Source organism: Phascolarctos cinereus, unplaced genomic scaffold, assembly GCF_003287225.1.
Source record: "Phascolarctos cinereus isolate Bilbo 61053 unplaced genomic scaffold, phaCin_HiC Scaffold_4;HRSCAF=312, whole genome shotgun sequence".
Classification (NCBI taxonomy): Eukaryota; Metazoa; Chordata; class Mammalia; order Diprotodontia; family Phascolarctidae; genus Phascolarctos; species Phascolarctos cinereus.
In genome coordinates, this window is record NW_027555847.1 from 314,012,285 (window position 1) to 314,036,905 (window position 24,621).

Sequence of the window (24,621 nt, forward strand, 5' to 3'; positions counted from 1 at the left end):
ATTATAAAGATAAATAAGACAACAAATTAGATTTTTGAGGAAGGTAAATGGTACTGAAAAATATATATATATATATTATATATGTATATATATATATTATATATATATGTGTGTGTGTGTGTGTATATATATATATATAAAATAGTTTTTAAATGTGTTGTTTTTCTTTGATTTTTTAAAATTTGGCTTTCCAATGTCAAATCCTTAGCCCTTTCTCTTGTTCAAGCTAAGGACTGCTAATTCCTTGGAATGCAATAGTACATTTTTCTGTTGGAATTGTTTTAGGATATTTAGGTCTTCCTGGATGGTGAAAGTTCCAGTTTGATTTTGGAATAGTAACACTACACAGGTGGGGCAGACATACCAATGCTAATTATAACTGTTTGCCTAATGTAGTTGCAGCCCCTTTTAGCGAGCTGTTTTTAAGATGATGTTTTGTATCCTTCCAGAAATAAACATTTTTACTTTGAAATCACCTTCCTTGAGAAAAGGTATCACTGGTTTTCTTCTGTATCTGATCCTTAACCCTAAAAGAAAACTAACTTTGTAAAGAAGATTTTTCACTTGATACAAGGGAAGAAAATAATCTGAACATTTAAAAACAAAATCTAGAATGAACTATTTATACTCTGTATTTAAGTGTTCTTTAGTTGATTTGTTTTTAGGGTGTTGGAAGTTTACAACGTTGTTTAAAAAGAGGTACCCATTTTAAACTTAACATTTATTGAAACATAAAATTTTGTTTTAATTAGGTACCTTTGATCATTTATGAATCCTAGTATAAATCAAATACAAGTGATTTGGTATTTTATGCTGTTAAAGCATATTTGGCATTTAATTTTTTTGTTTTTGGAATGTTATATTAGGAAGGGGAACAGTGACTTACTTGCATGGGACCCCATTGTTTGGACCATCTCTTGATGCATCTAACTCAACACAGTTGACAACAGGTAAAAAAAAAACCAGTTTTTTTGAATGAGAAATTGCATTAGCTAGCTGTTTTTTTTTTTTACATTAAATTGTTCAATAGCATTTATAAGTTTGTACATGCAATTTACCATTTCATTTAAGTTTAGTAATAAGGATGATACTGATAGTTAGATATTGTGAAGTAGTTGTTGTGTGTTAAAAGTTTGAGTCAAAAAGTGTAAATTTTTGGCAAATAGAAATTATTATTATTCATTTTTTAATGGCATTGGTGTTTATTTCCAGTATTCCTATGACTTTAATTTGATTTAATCAGTTAACACATTATACACCAACCATGTTAATTTTGGGGCTGGGTGGAATAAGAAGACTTGTAAGACATGTATAATACAAAAGCGATCCTAAGGTGGCATGATTAATTGCCAATTAAATGTTATTGTCAGTAAATGCTATCACTGAGAGAAGGAAATGTTCATGAAGAACTATAGTTATCTGGGAATATTTCATGGACAAAAAGGAATTTTGAAGTATTGAAGAAAATCCATCAAAGAAATTTAGAGGAATTATGCTTGGAAAAAAAAAAATTCCTCTTTGACAGTAGTATTATATATGTTAACATCTAGGTAACTATACTCTTGCCATGTTGGCAGTCATTTGAACTATTGCTGCAACTCTCCATAGTACATATTAAAATATTAAATATATTTCTGTCATTTAGCTGTACATATTTGTTTAAGGCCTATATTTTGATTATATATCATCCTTTTTGAGAAGGAAGAGTGCCAACATTTTTATGTACTCTGGCAGATCCTACATATGACAGTTTTAAAAACTAATTTCTGTAGTTCATGGATTATATCTGTATTGTGCTAAAGGAAACCATGAAGTTATTTGGGAAAAAGTTTAATTTCATTGGCAGAGTAGTTCTAGATAGGAAGGAATTTTGAAGAAGAAATAATTTTTAATCACTCTTAAGTCAAGATGAAAAGAGATCATTCATGAAATTTAAAGCTTGCCAAAAATTGTAACTACTTTTTAGTTTTAATTTTGGCAGTGATAAAATAGAATTATCTTTTGTTTTTTTCATTAAACTGCTGTTGTATCAATTACCAAAGGCAGATAACCTGTTGAGAACATCTTATTTGAATTGATTACAATATTTTTATTTACTGATACGGATTTCTAGAATGGTGATAGAATATTTAGAATTACAAAAAAGGAAGCCAAAATATGAAATAGGTTTTCCCTTTAATGATGAGATTAATATCAATATTTCTAATTTAGTCGCTCTTATTACCTAATTTTTTAAAATGTCATGTAATATAGTAAAAAATCTAGATATAGGTTCTAGTCTGAGTTTTGCCAATAACAAGCTATGTGACCCTCAGAAAATCTCTTAATCCTGCTGAGCTTCAGTCTCTTTATCTGTGAAATGAAGACACTGGACCGGAGGATCTGGAAGGGATCTTCTACCTCTGTGATTGATTTCAGGTTATAAAAGATTTTTAAGCAACCTCAAACCTAACAGTTTTGGAGAGAGATGAGTAGGTAGTTCTTGAAAAAAAAATGTACACTGTTAAGATACATTAAACAGTTGCAAATTTATAAAGTTACTCTTCAATATTTGAAGTAGTTTGATTACTGAAAAGTATTTTTTCTACATATGTTGCCTAGCTCAAGTATTATAACTTTGTTGACTGACCAACCTAGTTAAATGTATAAATTGGATATTTTTTATGTGATTGGACAAAAATGTTAGAGAAGAACAGTACGAGAGTAATAAAAGTTTATTATCAAAGTCATGCTTTGTTTTGTTTTTTGTAAAAATTTTAAGTGGGGTTATTTTTTTTTAATGGAGAGAGCTCTGAATGTTGTTTTTTTTTCCAGTGTGGGTATTAGAATCTTTTTTATTAACTGTTCACTTAGAAATCATAAAAGAAAAAGTTCAAATTAGTATCCCAGAGAAAAATTTTTTTAAGTCTATGCATTGTTTCATGCTGCTTTCTTTTTAGTATGATCTGTGCATTTCTTCCCTGCCTCAAAGTCTCTTTTTCTTTCTCTTGCCTCCTATCCAAAGAGTGTTTCACGTTTACCTCAGGTAAAACTTTTTCATCTAGTAATCATTTGATAATCATTTCTTATTTGAAATATGTATCAAAGCCATTATTTGAGCTTTTTCTAATTTGTTTGGAGTTCTTCACTATGCATGAAAGAAACCAACCCTCAAGTACTGTCTGCATAACAGCATTAGAGTACATTTTTTGCTAGAAGTTATTAAGATGACTTGACAAATTATCCTATTATTCTGTTAAACTGTCATTTGGATCTACCTTTGAATTTGAAATAAATCACTTACCAAATTATATTACATTATCCTAGGACTATACTGAATAGTTTCTATCATGCAGCTTAAAAAAAAATAGGCAAAGTTTGTCTTGTTTCTTTCTACTTCCTTTTTCTACTCTGTATTTACTCCTTCCCTCAAACCTAGCACCTCATGCTGCCTACTATGGTATCCCACCCAGACCTTCCCTCCTAGCAGTGTTCCATGCCCTACCATTATCTCCTCTGCTCATCAAAGCCCTTTCATTGGTCTGACCTTAGCTATCAAGAAATAAAACAGTGGTATTCACCCAAAATTACTTGTGACTATTAATTTCTCCGAAACACCAAAGGAATAAGTATCTTATGGCATGATATCAGGCACTTTCATGAGGTTTGGAGATTTGGAGCTAGAGGAGACCTTAGAGGTCACTTAATTTAATCCCCTCATTTTACAGATCCCAGAAAACTGAGGCCCCTTAAAGGTGAAGTCATTTGCCCAAGTCTGGGTGGAGAAGACATTTCTGGGCAGGGGCTTCTCCACTTTATCTGCCCTGCTTAAGGAGGCCTGCCCTGGTACCATGCAAAGGTGCTATAAGTCATCTAGAAAATTTGGTCATTTTTTTCTTTGTTATAATTTCCATTGAGGTATATTTAAAATTCAAAAGAATATGGTTTCCTTACAAATCTGTTAATAACATTATTGCTGGTCAGATGAGCACAGTGCTGTCTCTTGACTTTGTTAGATTTGGTCTACTCTGTGATAGTTGTTGCACTGAACTTGGGGGAAAAAAGAAAAGAAAATATTTTAGCTAGTGATGTTTCTTAAGGGAATCCTATTTATACATGTATAAATTTTAAAATACACTTTAATATTCTTTTATCTTCCAAACTTAGTGTGTTTAGCAAGTGTTTATATTCAATGTATATTTGTTGGCAGCTTCAAGTCATATAAGAATATTAAAAACAGTATAGCTGTTTATTATGTAGATTTAAAATACAGGTTTTAGAATTTTCCTGTTGCTTTTAGTTTTCAATCTTTTTCTTCTCCTTCAGCTGTCCTTAAAGAGCAGAATAGGAACTCCTCTTCCTTTCCTATTGGTTTGCCTGGGTGTATACTAGCTGAATCTTTACTTGGAAGTAAGTCAGATTCTGGGGCCAGGAGCCCGTCACCAGACTTGTCTATTAACTCACTGTGCCACCCTGATGTAGCAGCCTCGTCAGAAAGCACAGATGTCTTATCTTTTGCATCATGGTCACAAAGTCAGTGGATTTCCTTTACTGATGAACTTGTTACAGTTAAACACACAAATGCAGACCAGAAGGCATTCCAAAGATTGCATTGTAAAACTGAAAATTTCTTCAAGTTCCCTGATACTTTGCCTGGGAGAACTTCCAACAACTATACCTCTGAGGATCAAAGTAACTGTGGCTATAATGTTAGATGTCCTGAAATCTTACTGGCTGAAGAGACTGAGGGTGCTGCTGAAAAGTCTTCCACGTCATCTCCAATACCTTGGACTCTAGTGTAGTCTCTACTTGTGCTCAGATATCTGATGGTATGGCAAGCATGTATTGTACGTTGTGCGTAGCTAATAGCTAATGTCAGAGGACTGATTTAGGTGGTCATTATCATATCTCCTATTGTTTATTACTGATCACTTTTTAAAAACTAATGCTACTCACTTCTCTGAAACCTTCGTCCTTCTCCCCTCTCAAATAATCAGCATTTAATAAACAGTAAATCAGGGTTATCTTATAGGTTCTAATATAGGTTCCTCACTGTAATAATCTGTTCAAGAAACCTTTATTCCAATGGTATCCTTTTAGAAGCAATAGCTACATGGCATTTAAAATATGTACTGATTATTTTGGTGCATAAATAACCTCCTCCTCTCCCCCAAATAAAGAAATTTGGGAGCTTATGGGAGCAGAAATTGTCATTACCATTCTGAGTTAGCCCAGAATCTACTTTACAAATGAGAATTTTTTAAAGACAGAGTTAGTCAGTGGCTCCAGATACGTGATTGTACTATTCTAAGTTGTTTCAAGTTTAAAATAATCAAAAGCTTCACAGATCTAATGGTGGTTTGGAAGAACAAGATGCTGTATAAGGCTTTTAAAATTATTGTATTATGTTCACAACTAGGTCCTTCCCGATTAATGAGAACAAATAATCCCATGAAGTGGTTATATTATTTGAATTCACATTATTCAGAATTATAATTATATGTAAAATAGGGCAATTTGAATCCAGGCCAAAGAAAGTATGTAGTGAGAATTTGAATAATGTGGCCACTTTTCTGCATCACAGAAAATCAGGTCATAGCTGTATGCAATTTTATAGGTGTAGATCTCAACTTGGGCTCACTTATCTTTTGACTTGTAACTTGAAGTTCCCAAGTTACAGGTAACAATATGAGAATTATGGGTATAATGAAAAGCAAACAGTAATAGTAGGATTTGAACTGGCTTTAGGCTATGTCTCCCAAGCTCTTATTTCTTCTCATTCCTTTTCTTTTTTTTTTTCTTTCTCCTTGTCACAACTTAAGTCTCTCCCCAAATCTGGAAATCCTCTCTCCCTGCATGTCTTTCTCGCTGCCTGCCCCCACTCCCGCACTTCTATTTTCTTTGATATAGTTTTGTGTGCTCTTCTCCAGCTGGCCTTGGACAAGTGATTTAACCTGTCAGTGGTTTAGGCAACTCTCTAAGACTGTGGGTTGAATTGGTAGAGGAAGTTCATCACCAGGAAATCTCTACCCAATAAAATAGCACGTCTGGTTTAAAAACAGTACCACCAAAAACAATGCCCTTATCTCCTATATCCTGTTTCACTGAAGGTCTCTTCCATCCTACCTTTGTTATCTTTACCCATCAAGTGTTGTATTAATATTATAAAATACCTATATATTTACCCAGTTCATCTTTATTTCCTAGTATCTTTTTTCCAGTTCACTAACCAGTTAACCCCCCCCCCATGTTCTGTTTTATGGTTGCCTATCCTGTGCTCTTTCTTTTATGCCTTTTATGCCTATTTTTTTAGTGGTCTGGAGCTATCTGCTAAATTTTGTGCCTTTTTTTTTTTGGCAATTGAGGTTAAGTGACCTTGCCCAGGTTCACACAGCTAGCAAGTATCAGATGTTTGGTCTGAGGCTGGATTTGAATTCAGGTCCTCCTGACTTCAGGGCCGGTGCTCTATCCACTGTGCTACCTAGCTGCCCCTTGTGTCTTTTTACATATACAATTTAATCATATTCATATCTTTTGCTTTTATACATTTACATATATGTTAAACATACTTTAATATTTCTACATACATACAATACACACATATACACATATCTATCTAGATACGTCTCTGTAGATAGAGATATATCAATAGAGAGAAGAAGTGGGGGGAGGGGAGAGAGAAGAAAAAAATGAGAAACAAAACCTATACTAAGTAGATATATGTCGGAAAAAAAAAATACAGGGTGTCCCATAAGTCTTAGTGCAGCTTATACTATGCTAAGATTTTTAAGACCCCTGACCTGTGAGAGAAAACTTTTAAGTTATCAAATAATTTCTTTACTGTAATGATGAATTTTTGCATTTCTGCTCCCACACTTCATTCTCCCAATAATTTTTACACTGGTTAGTTTGTGACTTCTACCTGAATATCACCCAATAATTTCCTTCTGTGGGAAAGAATCAATCTGTGGTTCAAATGGAAATGACAGTATTTTCTCACAGAAAATATTCAGGTCTATAAATTATTTTTAATTTGAAGAAAAACCTAAACAATTAGTAGTCAACAAATAGCTCTGGGGAAAAAATGTGACATTATATTGTTTTTATTTGAATTTCAAAATGTATTATTTTTAAAAATTATTTAACTTGTATTAATTTGGAATATTTTTAGTAAGCTAATATAGGGTTCTAATGCTTTTTATCTGCATACATAAATATAATTGCACTATTTGAATTGTGAGTTAAATTACTATTTGGTTCAGGTAAGTATTGTGCTCCAGTCACTAGATCTAAGGTATTGTATTTAAATTCAAAGGATTTTTTTTTTATCCTGTAGTAACTCCATGCAAAGCAAATGCAGAGGGGAGAAACTGAAGGCTAATTTTTGAGTGTTATATTTCTTTTTCTCCAATTTTATAGGTTTAATGCTAATAATAATAATGATAATGGAAATAACATTTCATTCATGTTATGGATTAGGGCATTAATTTCCTCAATAATATTAGCAGTGTTTTAGAAATTACATCTGATAGATTTTTGAGTTATGGCAGTAATCAAAATTTAAATTTATTTTGTAAAGTATTTGGAAAATAGAACTTATAAAAGCAATTATTATATTTTTTTTTCACTTTTCCATTATGATAGGATAAGCCCAGATTTTTCTAATTACTAATTATTTCCTTCAAATTCTCTTTTTTTTCCTCACTAGCCAGGCCTACAACTCCTCTTTCTGCAGGCACCATTGTCCCACCTCCAAGACCTACTTCCAGACCAAAGCTTACTTCAGGCAAGCTCAGTGGGATTAATGAAATAGTATGTATTTAATTTTTTAAAATTCTAGCACTATTTTGATTTAAGACCTGATTTTTCTTTGTCCACATGTAGCTGAACAACTATAAGTAGATAGATGTACCTAAATTAGTGATGTGGTTGAAAGATCAATGAACTGTGACTGTAGAAACTTAGTACCTGTTCTGCCACTTATTAGCTGAGTAATGTTGGGCAAATCATTTCACATAACTTGAAAACGTAATATTCTCATTTTGTGATTCTAGAAGCTAAATCACTGTCATCTGAGGAGTGCCCACTTATTTAACTTGAATGTTTGGTATTCTCCTTTTAGGGATTTGGGAATTCTAAAGATAATGAAACTCTTAAAAACAAGAAACATGAAAAAACTTTTCTTTAGTATTCAGATCCCCACAGAAACTGTTACAGTAATTCCTGTAAATAGGTTTCCTCTGAGATGAGGATATATTGTGTATAGTGTGGACTTTGAGATCTGGTATCTTAAAAGCTATGCCTAATCCAGACACACAAATAGATATTTTTCATTAACTAAGAAGGAAAAAAAAAACACAACTTCATGTTGAGAGTCTAAACAAAAAGGCTGATTCCTATAAGATAGCATAAAGCAGCATTTTACAGGTTAATTTGGCTATAATACCTTTGGGCTTAGAATGTATAGGTGGAACCCAAAAATTCTTGGCTGAGGGATATAGAATACTGCTGAGATAATAGAGTGTTGGGGACATTTTAAAGCAAATTACAGGAAGTTAAGTATACAGTATTCATATTTAATATTTCTTAGGGAAGATATTGCTAGGGTTCTCATTGTACAAAACAACCAACATTCCATGAGACACAGTTTAACTGGTAAGGAGTATTTTCCAAGCAGGAAAATGAGTCAAAAGACATTCTTTTTGCTCCACGAGTCCGATCTTTCACAGAAGCACTCCAGCCATCAAGAGGACTCATTTAGAAAACTACTGAATGGGCCAGCTAGGTAGTGCAGTGGATAGAGCACTGGCCTTGGAGTCAGGAGGACCTGAGTTCAAATCCTGCCTCAGACAAATAACACTTACTAGCTGTGTGACTCTGGGCAAGTCACTTCACCCCAGTTGCCTCACCAAAAAAAAGAAAAAGAAAAGAAAACTACTGAGTGGAGAAGAGCGAACAAAGCAAAAGGTACAGTTGTGAAGGTTATTACTCACATCTGTCATGAAGAAAGTACTCAGTGTTGCCTACTATCAGTATGGGGATAGGGAACAGTTGCAAAAGCACTATAAAGATAGAAGAATTGATTTCTTCAGTCTTGCTATAGACATGGAAAAATGATTAATGAATACAAGATAATATATAATCAATTGCTAAATTGTATAGTACGATAGATAAATAGATAGCCAGACAGAGAGACAGATTGATGGATGGATGGATGGATGGATGGATGGATGGATGGATGGATGGATGGATGGATGGATGGATGAATAGATGTAGAGATTGACCAATCAGTAGAAAATTGGATGGATAGATAGATCAGTCAATGGGCAGAGAGAGGGTTGGATGACAGACAGATCGATTGACCCATCTCCCTGACTCCAAGGCCAGCACTGTAAAGCTTGAACACTACATACAAATTTTACATATATGTACTGTGTGCATATGAAAAAAAAACTGTATATACTACTGAAATTCTGCTGGCCTTGGAGTCGGAGCTACATTCAGCTCCCACCTCTGATACCTACCAGCTGTGTGACCCAGGATAAGTCACTCAGCATTTCAAACCTTACGCTTTAAGACTATTTTGCAAAGGATTTGCATCAGTGAAGCTCCTTGATGATTTTCTCTGACTTTTGGCCAAAAAAATGCCATACATCTATAGCCATGTAAAAAACAAAGGAATTGGAGGACTAGAAAGGGACATAAGAGCACTTCATTTTACCTTAGTGTCGTCCTCAACATTCACTCAACCCACGTATCCAGTCAGTTGCCAAATTTCTCATTGATACCTTTGAAACATTTCTCATTTACATCCCCTTTTCTCTATTTGTATAGCCACTAAATAGTTTAGATCTTCATCGTCTCTTGCCTAGGGAATAGACATCTAACTAATCTTGCTTTGAATGTATCCTCATTGCTGCCCATCTTCCACCCAACTGCCAAGGTGATTTTTCTAAAGCATTAGATCTGAAATCTCTCTGCTCAGTGAGCTCCCTGTTGCTTCCAGGATCAAATATAAACTTCTCTTTTTGGTATTTCAGGTTCCAAACTTGTCCCTTTCTTGCATTTGTAGTCTTCTTACACTTTATTCTTCCTTCATGCCCTAGTCACACTGGCCTTCTTGCTATGCTTCCAGCCAGTTTCCTTGTCTTTGCACCTGCTATCCCCCATGTCTGAAATGCTCTGCCTCCTTATCTCTGCTTCTTAGCTTCCCTTAATTCTTCTAAGACTCAGCTTAAATCTCATCTTCTTTTTTTTTTTAAGGCAATTGGGGTTAAGTGACTTGCCCAGGGTCACACAGCTAGTAAGTGTCAAGTATTTGGTCTGAGGCTGGATTTGAGCTCAGGTCCTCCTGACTTTGGGGGCCAGTGCTCTATCTACTGAGGACTTGTTTTCTACAGTTAATTTTTGTCCTTCCTTTTCCAAGCTATTGATTCTCTCTTGCTGTATCCACTGTGCCACCTAGCTGCCCCTAAATCTCATCTTCTGCAAGAGTTCTTTATCAATCCTCCCAACTACTAGGGCCTTCCTGTCTAAGACCCCTAGCTTTTTACATGTTGTATCTCCCATTAGAATGTAAGTTCTTTGAAGGCAGGGACTGCCCTTGCCTTTCTTTATGTTTTTTTTTTCCTTATGTCCTCCACGTTTCAACTGTGTTTTGTGTATTGTATTCCCTCATTAAATTGAAGGATCCTTGAGGGCAGAGAATGTCTGTCTTTTTTATATTTGTATCCCCAGTGCTTAGCATAGTGCCTGGCACCTGGTAGACAGTTAATAAACGCTTATTGATTGACTGACTTTATATCTCCAGAGCTTAACACAGTGTCTGACACACAGTAGCTCTTAATAAATGCTGTTGACTTGTACAATATAAATGTGTCCTATTTTAGAGAAGAAAATAACTACTTGGGGAGCATCTGTGGTGTAGAGGAAAGAATTACTTGAACCAGAGTTAGCTGACCTGGGTTCTGGTTTGGGTTCTTCTTCCCTACCTGGCAGTGCAACTTAGTCATATCACAACTTCTCAGGCCTCAGTCTTCTCATCTACAAACAAAGGATCCTTTTCAACACCAGAGGCCTTTGTAATTAAAACTAATTAGGAGGGGTTGATTTGGATGATAAAAAGATTCATCATAGTTGATTTGGATGATAAAAAGATTCATCACTGGTTTTTTTTTAAATTAGTAAATTCAGTCCATTTAAATTCTTGTTTGTAGATTACTAGTACCTTGACAAAGAAGCTTTTGTGAGTAAAGGAATTTGAGGGAGCAAAAAACTTTGAGTTGTTTAGTCAGTGCTAATGAGGATTAATCAAAAACAAAATGAAACATCTATTGGCTGAATTTATGTCAGTTAATGAGAAACTGATTTGATTTACAAAAATTCAGACTACATATTTTTCAAGGAAAATATTTGCCTCTTTTTTTGTTGTTTTTTATATCTACACATATCTATACACTTTATCCTCAGTTGTGGAGCTTCTGAAATTTTGAACCTTTATGGAGCATGTGAGAAACTTTTGTATGATATTCTTTAGGTGCTTAGAAATTTTTTTGATAAGAGGCAGCTAGGTGATGCAGTGGATAGAGCACCTGCCCTGGGTCAGGAGGACCTGAGTTCAAATTCGGCCTCAGACACATGATACTTACTAGCCCTGGTCAAGTCACTTAACCCCGATTGCCTTACCAAAAAGCAAAGGAAAAGAAAAAAGAAATTTTATTGATATATTTCTTAGGTGTTTTGTACATGTAGCATGATATGTTTAAGCATTACAGTCTTTGTGGAGCTGATAATGTTATACTATAACCCCCATTTTACAGATGAGTTGATATGTGGAAAGAATTTTTTAATGATGGATTCTGTCATTTTTTTGTACCTTTTGTGAGATATCATTTTAATGACAAAGCAAAGCTATTGTATTGCTAGAATCCTCTGAAAAAATAAAAAATTTTGAGAATATTTTTATTGTCTTCTTGTCCCATGATGTTAGGTTACTGATTCAAACTGTGAATCTGGGTGTTTTTCAGAATAGTCAGTGTTGTTACAGAAGAGTTAATGATAAATTTGATACATCCTACAGGCATAGACATAACTGTCAATATTGTTATGTTCAAAATGCAGTTCCTCATTTTGCTTATGTTTGGAATTCTTTTCAAAGCCGCACATTAAGGAGACCTTGGAGGAAAAGGAATATGGCCTAGCATTAGGTAAATAGAAGCATCCTTCTGACAAATTTGTAGACTTAGGAGTAAGCCACACCAAAACATATTAGCAAGTGTCCTTAAGATACTGAGCTGATCTTTTTTTGGTGCTAAAGAATTGGAAATTGAGGGGATGCCCATCAATTGGGGAATGACTGAACAAGATGTGGTTTATGATTGTGATGGAATACTGTTGTGCTATAGGAAATGATGAGCATGCATTCCCACAAAAACTTGGAAGACTTAAGTAAACTCATGAAAAGTTGAAGTGAGCAGAACCAGGAGAACATTGTGCACAATGACAGCAATATTGTAAGGATGATCAACTGTGAAAGACTTAGCTACTCTAATCTAGACAGTGATCTAAGATAATTCCAAAGAACCCATGATGAAAATGCTACCCACCTCCAGAGAGAGAACTGATAAACTCTAAATGCAAATTGAAGCATTCTTCTTTTTACTATTTTTATTTTTATTGTTTTATTTTGTTTGAGTTTTCTTTTGCGACATGGCTAATATGGAAATATGTTTTGCATGACCTCACATGTATAATTGAAATCAAATTGCTTGCCTTCTCAAGGAGGTGGAATGGGCAGGAGGGAAGGAGAGAATTTGGAATTTAAAAAAAAAAAGATTGTGTAATTTTTTTTTTACACATAATAGGGAAATATCTAATGAAATAAATAAAAGCAATTTTTAAAAAGATAGTGAGCTGATAACTCTATCTTTACCTTTCATCAGCAGATTTAGTGTAAGGAAGATAGAAGAATGCAGTGAGACTCACAGAGTGATACTCTTTAATCTGTTTTTTTGGTGGTGCAGAAATCTTAGATTAATGTCTTTGATGAAACTGACATGTCAAAGAACATAATGGCAGCTGTGAAGATGATACTGAAAAACAAGAAGACTTGGCTTTTGATTCATTAATATTGCAGAAAAGCAACCATGTTACATGCATATTGTGAAAAAACCATAAATGAGCTGATAGCAAGAACTTGTTAAAGAAAAGAACTTACCAGGAGTCAGCATCTATTTAGCCCTTTGTTTTATACTATCTGTAGATGCTGTGTTGTCCATATGTGACAATAAGTAGTGTTCATAGTGATGACTGAATTGCCAATAAAAAGTCTTTTATTCAGGGGACTCTATATTAAGATGTAAAATATTCATTAAAAATGTATTTTTGAATGTCAAGATGTGTAGGGTCTACCTACAGCTAACTAGCAAAATGTAGATAGCCATAGTGATACCCATGAAAGTTCTTGATAGCTTACTTTTTACTATATGGAGCACTGAACATTATTCCAATTTTAATGGATGGCAGCATTCAGATACATCTTTATAAATGTATCAACAAAATCTCAAGTTTACTTAATAAAAATCAAGAGCATTAAAGTAGATTGGTTCTTGGACTCAGGCAGGTCACTTGGAGGTAGAGCTTCCATGAACAGTCCCCCTTTTTCTGAATGTTATAGCTCCTCAGTAGCAGCTGTCAACTTTCATCTAAAGGAGGAGGGAGACATTTCCACAAAGTTCCGCTCTAATACGTTATTGTAACATGGAAGTAACCTTTCGTTTTTGAAGGCTATACTATCAGTGCTAATTCTGGCAGGTTTCTACCATGCTGAATAGACTTTGAGTGTGGTTTTAACAGATTTCTTTATGAAGACCAGCTTAGCTAAGTATGGAGAGATCATTTCCAATAAGCTAACCACTTGTTGATGTATTTATTACTTGGGGAGGCAAAGAAAGAAATTGGCAGAATTGGCTTTATCATGTATCCACAGGCACCAAGTCATATCTTTTCCTCAAACATTTGGTCATCTTGGGTTGCATTTCTCATGAGAAGTATATCAGAAAACTCCACCATGAAAATAATTATAGCTTATGCACAAGTTTTAGGTGCTGAAGATGAGGAAATGGATAAATTTTATGCAAGAAGAAAATTGAGCTAAATGAATTATGTATAAGTTAGATTTCACTCATCAAAGGTGACATGAATTTAAATATTAGAGTATGTGTGTGTGTGTGTGTGTGTGTTGTGTGCATTTTTCTGAGCATCCTGTGGTACCTTCACAAAAATTGATTATGTGCTAGGGTATAAAGAAACCATCAACAAGTATGAAAAGGCAGATATCATAAACACATCCTAATGCAATAAAATTATGAAATTACTAATTAAAAAGGAAATAAGAGCAAAAGATAACAGACCTAAATGGAAGCTGAGTAATCATATCCTAAATAATGATTGGTTCAAAGATTTATTAACCTTTTAAATTACTGTGTTAGAGGTGATAACAATTAAACGTACTGAAACTTAGGTAAAGCAGTCCTCAAAGTAAAACATATCTTTATGAAAATTTACATTAACAAAACAGAAAAATAGAAAATCAGTTAACTGAATCTATGTTTAAAAGAATAGAAATTAAACAAGTTGGCAGCCCTAAAAAAAGTACATAAGAAGAAAATTAGAGGAGAAAGAGAAACTTGAAAATAAAAGATGCTTCCTTTAGAACTGATAAACAAAACTAAGAGCAGTTTTGGGTGTTTGTTTCTTTGGAAAGCTAATAATTAGTAAACCATTAGCCATCCTGATCAAGACAGAAGAAAATCAATAAAAAATAAAAAAAAATAACCCAAGGTGAATTCACAATAAAGACTTTGATATAAAATTCTATTCCAACAAAACTGAGAAATGAAAGAAAATAGGTAAACATCTACAAAAATGTACAAAAACTAACAAAACACGTATAATTCAGCAGGCCCCAAATGAATTGCCAAAAGGGAGGAAACAACCCCAGGCCGGGTGGATTTACAAGTGATTTTTATCATTTAAAGAGCAAATAGTACCTGTGGCATAAAAACTGTTCCAAGAAAAACAGAAGCAGAAGCTACTCTATAGACTTATTTTATGAGCTTCCTGTGGTCTTGATAGTCAAAGAAGAGAGAGGAAAACTAGAGAAAAAGAATTGTAAACTGGGCTGAATTATAAACTGAACTAAAATAAAAACCCAATGGAACTTAAACCACTACATAGTTTGGTATTCATTGACTTCAGTGAAAGGTGAGCATGGGAAAGAATAGTGGAAAATATGGTAGAAATGATGCAGTCTGGACTACATAGAAGTCTTAGACCTGTAGAATGAATATTTTCTTTAACAAGAGAATTGGGAGGTACAGGAAATAGCAAGCACCAAGTAACGTCACAAAAATTAAACTAAGTACACGTTTTTAAATTGGTTTTTTTTAACATTGCCTAGATTTCCCCTTTACAATGTTATAGCCATTGCATATATCATATTCCTAGTTCTCCTTACTTCACTTTGCATCCATTTGTGTAAGTCTTTCCATGCTTCTCTGCTATCGTCATATTTGCCATTTGTTACAGTACCATAATATACCATTACATTCATGTACCACAGTTTATTTAGTCATTTTCCCAATTAATGGACAACTACATTGTTTCCATTTTTGTCACCACCACAGAAAGTGCTGCTATAAATATTTTGCTGTATATAGGGCCTTTTTTTTTTTATCACTGACCTCATTGGGTCTGGGGTGGTATATGCCTAACAGTAGATTCTCTGGGTCAAAAGATATAAACATATTAGCCACTTTATTTGAATTAATTCCAAATTACTTTCCAAAATGGTTATACTAATTCACAGGTCCACCAACAATGCATTAGTGTTCCTGTCTTTCCATAATCCTTCTACCATTGATTGTTCCTGACTTTTGTTATTTTTGTCAGTTTGCTGGGTGTGATGTGAAATCTCAGTTATTTTGCTTTGTTTTTCTCTTACTAGTAATTTGGAGCATTCTCTCATATGGTTAATAGTTACAATTTTTTTTTTGTAGAACTATTTGTTCATATCCTTTGACTACTAGCTTTGGTCTCATATATTTCTGTCAGTTATCTATTTATCTTCGATATCAAACCCTTGTCAGAGATAATTTATTTTAAGTCTATCCCCCCACCCCTACCTTTGACACTTCCCTTCTTAGCCGCATTAATTTTAAAATTAATTATATTTAAATATATTGGAAATTACTTGTTACTGAAGAGTTAGGCCCCCAGTCTTCGAGTGATTTTTAATATTTGAGTGCTAATTGGTCAGGCAGCTGTGTGCCTGATACCATGGACAACCTTTTCTATGTACTGATTGCCAGGATGTAAGTTCCTAGCTTATGAACAGCCTTTTCTATATTCATGATTGGCCTTTAACCCTTAGTGACCTCAGATGCAGACTCCTATTGTCTGGGTGAAAACTTATGAAGTACTGGTTCCCATAAACTGAGGATGATATGTGGTCAGTGACATTATTGTTATTTCAGGATAGACAGTCTTCTCAGCTCAAAAAGCAATACGTATCTTGAGAATGACCATGATAAAAGATCACTATGTTTTGGTTGCGGAGAGAGAGGCAAAACTTTTTCTAGAAATGGCAATAAAGGGGAAAAACTTTCATTTTTCAGCAAGCAAATTAGTTGAAGCAACAAGTGGCTGTACTTCAAAGGAAACTGTTAACATGCAAGCAAAAAGGATTACTTCAAACCATACTTAGTAAGAGTTTATTCTATTATAGGAAAGAAGTCTCCAAAATAAGGACTGCACTTGTAGTTACTATTGACAATAACTCATAAGTGACAGTAATAATAATAATTGATGTTTTGTCTGTCATTTAGTCTCACTTTGATAGACATCAGTATCACCTTGTAAAACAAAGCATTGAGGTTTGGGACCCAAATTTAAAGAAAGCTTGGCAAGAGATTCCATTAAGCAGTCATTTGAAGGACTTTTAAATGAAACTGGAACATAAATGACAAATGGATGAGAAGGGAAAAGATTTTTATGATACTCTTTTCATGGTCAATTATAGTGGGGCCACTAAGTCTAGATTCTAATAGAGAAAATGGAAATAGCATTAGAAGAAAACAAAAAAAGGGAAAAATAGCTGATCTAGATGAGTACACACAGGGAGTCCATGCTGGAAGTAACACAATTTTAAGAGTACCTTGGGATTGATCCTAGAGTATATTTTTGTTGTTGTTCAGTCGGTTCAGTCAAGTCTGACTTTTTGTGACCCTGTTTTGGATTTTCTTGGCAGAGATACTGGAGTGGTTTGCATTTCCATCTCCAGCTCATTTTTTCAATGAGGAACTAAGGCAAGCAGGGTTAAGTGACTTGCCCAGGGTCACACAGCTAGGAAGTGTCTGAGGCTGATTTGAACTCAGGAAGATGAGTCTTCCTCACCCCAGGCCTGGCACTCTATCTACTGTATCACCTAGCTGTCTGTCCTGTAATTACTTTTGTAGGTTTGTGAAGACCTTTGCAACTTCTCCCATCACCCACTTTCCAGAAGAACTTGACTAACCTAAAATGGGTGGGAAACCTGCAGCCTTGAGGCTACCTGTCCTCAAGTGTGGCCCTTTGTCTGCGGCCCTTTTGTTCTGTGGAGTTTGGATTCAGTCAGAGGGCTGCATTTGAGGACATAGAGTGCCACAGGTTCCCCACCCCTGACGTAAAAGGTCAAATCTCATTAAATTATTACAGCAACTCCTATGACCTGAAGACTACTACTATCACATGAGAGCCATTGTCTTGTGACTTTGTGACGCAATCATATTTTGGGTGTGGTTAAGAGGATTTCAGAAGGGAAGGGCCAGATGAAGTAATCTCAATTCTATTTCATCAGTAGCCAGTCAGAAGAAGAAACACCTATGTTGCTCAAGATTGTGCTCAGTTATCTTGCTTATTGTCATAAAAGACCCTGTTACCTCTCACTCAAGGTCTTTGGTGATCAAGAAAGGCCATTGACTTAATTTATTGGTTACTATTAGCCTAATTGATAAATTGATCATGCTTGGAACTTTTTCTCTCAGTTTACCTTAATTTTAATCACGACAGTGCCAGAGGTAGAAAAGAAAGATACTTGCCTAGTGACAGGGCAGGCAGCAAGATGCCCATGAGGACCGTAGTTTTCTGGTAGATTCCAAAATGGAATGTAAAGTGTGATTTGAAGCTAGCTATATGTAGTGGGTTAGATGAGGTTAGTTAGCAGTTATAACCAGTTGGGACAGGGCTGAGATCCTTAAATGAGTAGATTAACTCCCCTAGAGAGTGAGGTCATGGCCTCTGGAAGTCAGGTCCAGGGAATGGCTATTTTAAGTGGGAAGAAAAATAGGGCACTGAAAGGGTAGACAACAAGATGCCTATGTAGGCCCTGGTTTCTTGGATTGCTGGATGGAGTAAAACTTGTTATCCAAACTATGTATTATATATACAACTTAACGGATGTTCTATAGAGTTCATCCCTCAGTACATCTATCTTGGACAGACGCTGCAAATTGACAATGAGCAGGACCCAGAATTGAAGAGGAAGAAAGCAGGCTGGATCACCTTTGGGAAATTCGTGGTCCTGTTATTGACCCCAAACTTTACCCTGAAATAAAAGCTAATGTTTTTCCACTGATATTTGGTTTTGTGTGATGGAATATTTTCTGAAGAATTGGAGGCCTACCAAACTACAATGGTGAGATGCATGGTGGATGATAACTGGAAAAAAAAAATATGATGAACCAGTCACAAAGAGTGAGGGACAACCAGGACAGCCCACATATCCCATTGATATTCATGCAGTGTCAAGAGAACACAAGGAAGGGCAGCTAGCAAGTTGGATGGACTCCTGTGGTGAATTTATGGGATGTTGTAGATGAAAATCTCCCAGAATGGGAAGACATGGTTGACATAGTTAGCTGCTTTGTTGTTGGAATATGAAATATATCCCATGTTGATGAGGTCATGAATTCATTAGATTATCGAATTAGTACTATAGAATCAAATAGTAGTTTAGAAAAAGACCATTTTATTACCAAGGAAGTAAAATATAATAAAAGCACCTGTAACTAAACCTCCCTACATTGCTGGGTGTTGGGACAATTGAGCTTCCTTTTAGATTGATCTGACCTTTTCAGCATGATACGGTTGTATAGAGGGAACATAGTTGGATCTGTGGCTTATCTGAATCTCTGTAATAAGCCAGCTTATAATTGATTTCCTTTGTATTTAAACATACTAGTAAGGAGGAAAAAATCTGTTCTCACCATAGCAGAGTTGTTAAGCATGTCCAATAATATAGTCTTTCATATGACTTTACTATTTGGTAAAGTTTAAACATAAAGGTTTTAATGTTTTGACATTTAATATTTTGTTTTGAAGCCCAGGCCTTTTAGCCCACCAGTGACTTCTAATACCAGTCCACCTTCTGCAGCCCCTTTAGCACGGGCAGAAAGCACCTCCTCCATATCCTCATCTGCTTCACTGAGTGCAGCAAATACACCAACAATAGGTAAGTAACTCAAAGATTGAGGCAAGTGATTTTGTTGGATCTTCTCTTAAAAAAATGTAAACTTTAAAGTCTTTTAAATGGTTTCTCATCTAAGTCTGAAATTTTAGTACCTAAAATGTAACCAAGTTTTAATTAGTTGAAATTCAAGTGGTTTGAAGTAGAAGTTTTCATCTAAAAAATTTGCTTTTCAGTGTTAATCCATCATCATATTTGATATATCTGCCTGGCTAGACTTTTATTTAAAAAAAAATCACATTCATATTGTTCAATAGTAAGTGGAAGTAAGACATTGAAATTTCATGTTCAGCCTGAAAAAACATAGTACAAGCAGAAATATAAATTGTTTCCTAAAAAGTATGTGTAGTTCTGTATCTATGGGAAGCATATGTATATTCTTCCTAAATTTGGCATATATAGAAGCATAGAGCTTTTCCCAAATTTTGTACATTTGTATCTTAATGTAGGCTAATAGAGTATCCTTTTATTTTTTAATAGTTTTTTAAAATAACTTTCTAATTTTAAAAAATAGGTTTTTATAGAATTAATATTTTCATATTAACAAAAATTTAGGTTGGGCTTAACAGAAGTCAGGTGGATGGGCTGAAAAAATGACTTCACCTCTTTTTCCATTATATTTTAATTAGTTTTTTTTCATGGAAATAAAGGTATGTGGTGGAAATCTGTAAGCAGTTGCTTTTGTAAATAATTAGGGAAAAGGTGAGCAATAGGAGATGGGTGACTGATGGAGATGGGTGACTGATGAAGATAGGCAGCTTTATATGTATTTTTTGAGTCAAAGATTCTTGTTGGGTTTAAAAAGTGAGGCCTCTTGCTGAGTAATTATTTCTGTATAGATTTTAAATTTTGATTCCTTTTGCCCTTGAAATTGTTTTGCTTTCCTGCAATGTTTTGTTTTATTTAAATATGGTAGAAGATGATAATTTCATTGGAATTCTCTCTGAAATTGAAAAGCAGTCTGAGACATCATCAGGTATTGTAACAGCAAAAAAAATTATGTGTTAACTAATTATCCTAAAGTATACTTAAAATACTTGCACTTTGTAGCCTAACCATTCCTTTTCCAGCAGTGCGTGGTGTCATAGAAATAATTCTGAAGTTTAATAACCTCAATTTTGTATTAATAATGTTTTGTTGATGTTCCAGGATCCATTGAAATTTGGCATCTAAATTACAAAAAGTTTTGACTTAATGTATTACTTAAGTGTAAGCTCTTTCTTTTCCCTAAAATCATGATGAATATTTGACATATTGATAATACTGCACTTTAACAATTTCATCAGAATTTCTAATTCAACACCTTTCTTGTAATGGAATTTATTAAAAATGAATACACTGGAAGAAAAAAAAATACATTGTTGTAAGTCACATTTCCCAACTACAGGACCTAGAGATGAAATATAATCTCTAGCCAATCTCCTTTGTGGTTAATTAACAAGTAAGAAGAAATAGAGACTGGAGGAAGGGAGGTATCGTGTACATATTACCTTGATGCCCTTTTCCAACTATCTAAGTTCTTGATCATATTTTGTATATTATTTTATTTTGGTATTTGAAAGGTCAGGTAGAGAGAGGCTAGGTTAATAGGTGCTACTTTATAATGGGACAGAAAATTGTAAATAGTGCAACTAAGCTGAGTTTTCATTTATAATGCGAACAGTACACGGTCAAGTTATTTTTTTAGAAAGAACAAAGAGAAGTGGATTTTTTCCCACTGCGCATGAAATATCTTGGTTGTATTCAACTCTTCTTTGTAATATAGCCATTGTATTGGGATTTTTATCTGTATCGTGTTTACTGATTTCTTTCAAATCAGGGTTCTCTAGCTTCACTAAATTTTTAGTAGATTGTACAAAGCTAAAAGTAAAGTAAGCTGAGGGCAGCTCTCAGACAGTGGGGTGGATTGAAGCAAAGAATTGAACCTAAGATGTTGAAAACCTGGGCCTTGCCTTATGAGGGTGCATTTATAATAGGGGATCACCTTATTTGCCTCAGGCTTAGGAGCTCTAGCTTTCAACTCATGGTATATTCAGAATTTTCCCGGAGAAACACCAGTATCAGCAATAAATGCCTCACTGAGTTGGGTTATTACAGTGTTTCTTTTGAACAAATAATACATAATCATAAGAATATTGGATAATAAAGGTAGGACTTCCTGTTATAAATATGAAAAAGACCTATTACTTGGCAAAAGTAATTGGAAAGAGAACAATTTTGTAAGTTTCTTTTGATCCTGGATATGTCAAAGCAGTAATAAATGTTATCCTTTCATACATGTAAGTTGTCTTTTGTGAGGGTGATTTAAGGAAAAGCTTTCTAGCATATAACTTCTTAATATTAGATTATATACTTGGTGTGGGAGTAGGAAGCAGTAGTGTAGTTCCCCTGTTTTCTTCAAAGTGAGCAGCTCTTAATTACTGCTCCTTCACAGGCTCATTAGGACAAGAATTGAAGGGGACATTTCATGCGAGCCGCACATGGGCTCAGGGAGATCTGCTCTTTTCCCTTCAGAGATCAGTTCCCTTTATGCCTTGTTGTTTTCATGTTAAATTCAAAATCACCTTTAATTTTTGGCCGTCTAAAATCAGAGAGAGCAAAAAATATTCAGCACTTTTTTTCCCCCAAATGTTTTGATTGTAGTAAGTACAAAATGCATGTTTTTGATCCCCAGAGTAAAGAGTTTGACCTCGTTTTCCTCCCTTTTCAAAACTTGTGTCAGTTAAAGCTTTAAAGTTTTTAATTTCGGTCTTCATTTTTCATTTCCCTTCAACTTTTTCCCCCTATTTTGATGGTAGATTTTGACAGAAGGCAATATTTATGAATTGTTAGGGTTTTTACATTTACAGGAGACTTAAGCAACTCTTCTTATCCTTGTATTTTCTAAACATTGAGGTTTTTTTTCTATGAACTTGATGTCATTGTTAACTTTTTGTTCAAAATTTAGACCATCCCCTCTAAAAACCTTTCTCTTCATAGCATCATTGCAACTTTTTTTTCACCCTTAACAAAGGGGCAGAAAAGACTGATAGAAGATGTCACTAAAATTAACATCCTGGGTTTCTCAAAGATAATTTTGGTTCTACAATATAGATAATCTATCTGGTTTTTAACAAGAATTATTTCATAAACAGAATACTGTTTTCTAAAGGTCTTATCTATATGACCTTCTAGGTATATAGGGGTTCAATTTGTTTACAAAGTGGCTTGTAAGAGTTAACTTTGTGGTCATTTGACCTGGAGTATAAGTATTATGTTAAAAATCCTTTAAAAGAAGAAATATTATTTTTAGAGGCAAGGTGTAATTGAAGGGTCCAATAAAAAGCCTTGTTCCTACTCACAAGGAGCTTACCTACCATCTGGTTGGGGAAACAAGGTACACATACTCTGTGAAAAAAAGGGTATGAGCTATCCAAATGTTATTTAGATTTTTAACCCTTTCCTCTGGAAAAGAGCAAGATAGTAGAATAGAAGGCAAAGGGATTTTTAGACGACTGATATATAATGGGTTTATGGCAGTAGCCTAGCAGTAACAGCTTCCGTAAGTCTTCTTTCTGTTGTACTAATGGTCTTTGTGTGACCACTAAATATGTGATAAAATGAAGTTATTTGTTGTTAAAGAAGGGTAAAATGTGATACCAGTAGGAATAGGATAAGTAGAATCCTCAGTGTTATATTTTTTACTCTTTCATAATTTAACTAGCTTCTTAAGCTGGATGTATTTATAATCTGAATCATCATCCTGTACTTAGAGAGACCTTGAAATATGCAGTTTAACTTGTTCTGTTTCTGCCTACTGGTATTAGAGAGATTTACTTTCTGTTTTCTTTAAACTGTGTTGGTTTTAATAAAAGTTTCATCTCTTTTAAAATGATCTTTTTAACTCTGATTTATTATTTTTTCCCTTTCTGTCTTTCCAGTTTTTCATATTAAAAATAAAAATCAGTGTGTCAGATTGCTTGGTTTCGTCTCTTCTGATTTATGTTTTTGTTGATGAGTATTTTTTGTACTCCAGATAAATGCTTTGGAGTTCACTGAAGCTTAACTATAAAGATTATTTGTGACAACTTACTGAGATGAATTAAACATATGGTTTATGTATATTTTAGGTGTTTCACGTGGTCCCAGCCCTGTCAGCCTTGGAAATCAGGACACTTTACCTGTTGCAGTAGCCCTAACAGAATCTGTTAATGCCTACTTTAAAGGAGCAGATCCCACCAAGTTAGTCAATTCTTTTTTACTTTGGAAATTGTATTTTGAATATAGTTTGATTCTTTGTGTTTTTGTTGTTGCTGTTTAACTTTTTTAAAATTAGATTTTTAACTAGTGATTTCATCAGTATGAGAAACTTCCTCAGTGAGGAATTCCCTCTACCAATGCAGATCTTCACATGTTTTGTAACTTATGTAGTCTTGGAGACTAGCCTGGGGCACTAAGAGGTTATTAAATGACTTGTCTAGGGTCCCATAGTGAGCATGGGTCAGAGACAGGTTTTGGACCCCAGGTTTCCTTTCTCTTAGGCCATAATATCACATTGCCCCTAATTTTATCATTTTAATTATAATAAACCATTTTATGTTCAAAATTGCCAGTGAAATCAGTAGTGGATTTTCTTTAAATTATCCACACTCTTGGCCAGTCCTCTCTTTTCCTAACATCACGTATTTGTAGGCTGGCCAGGGTTATAGATACAGTAGAGCTCAGGAGGAGAGTCAGCCTGGCTGGCTCACTGCGTGGGAATATAAGTTATGATTTATTGCTGGTAAAACTATAAACTTTCTAGCAGAGATGTGACGTACTTGCTTAATGTAAAGACTCTTACCATGTAAGCTTTGTCTTTCTTTAAGGAGTTAAATCTTCCTTAGGAGTATGGTCCCATGTTTTATGGAGGTGGTTCTTATTAGTATTATTTCCAGTTTTATTTTTACTTATATTTATGTTTACAGCTATATCTCAAGAAATGACAGATGAACAAGCAGTCTTCCTCCAGACTGTAAAGCTCTCAGTTGGAATCACTTTTATGATTCAAATTGACAAGATATTCAGCTAAAATATCCGGAAAATATTTTTTATATATG

At 34.4% G+C, this 24,621-nt stretch overlaps 1 protein-coding gene across 1 annotated transcript in view; it reads left to right on the forward strand.

Moving 5' to 3' along the window:
• Nucleotides 1–24,621, forward strand: part of FCHO2 (FCH and mu domain containing endocytic adaptor 2) — a 148,747-nt gene that overhangs the window by 114,030 nt on the left and 10,096 nt on the right. Inside the window, 5 exon segments of the mRNA XM_020998360.1 lie at nucleotides 867–897; nucleotides 899–950; nucleotides 7,688–7,791; nucleotides 19,399–19,528; nucleotides 23,653–23,764. Of these exon segments, the coding sequence (XP_020854019.1) occupies nucleotides 867–897; nucleotides 899–950; nucleotides 7,688–7,791; nucleotides 19,399–19,528; nucleotides 23,653–23,764 (429 nt within the window).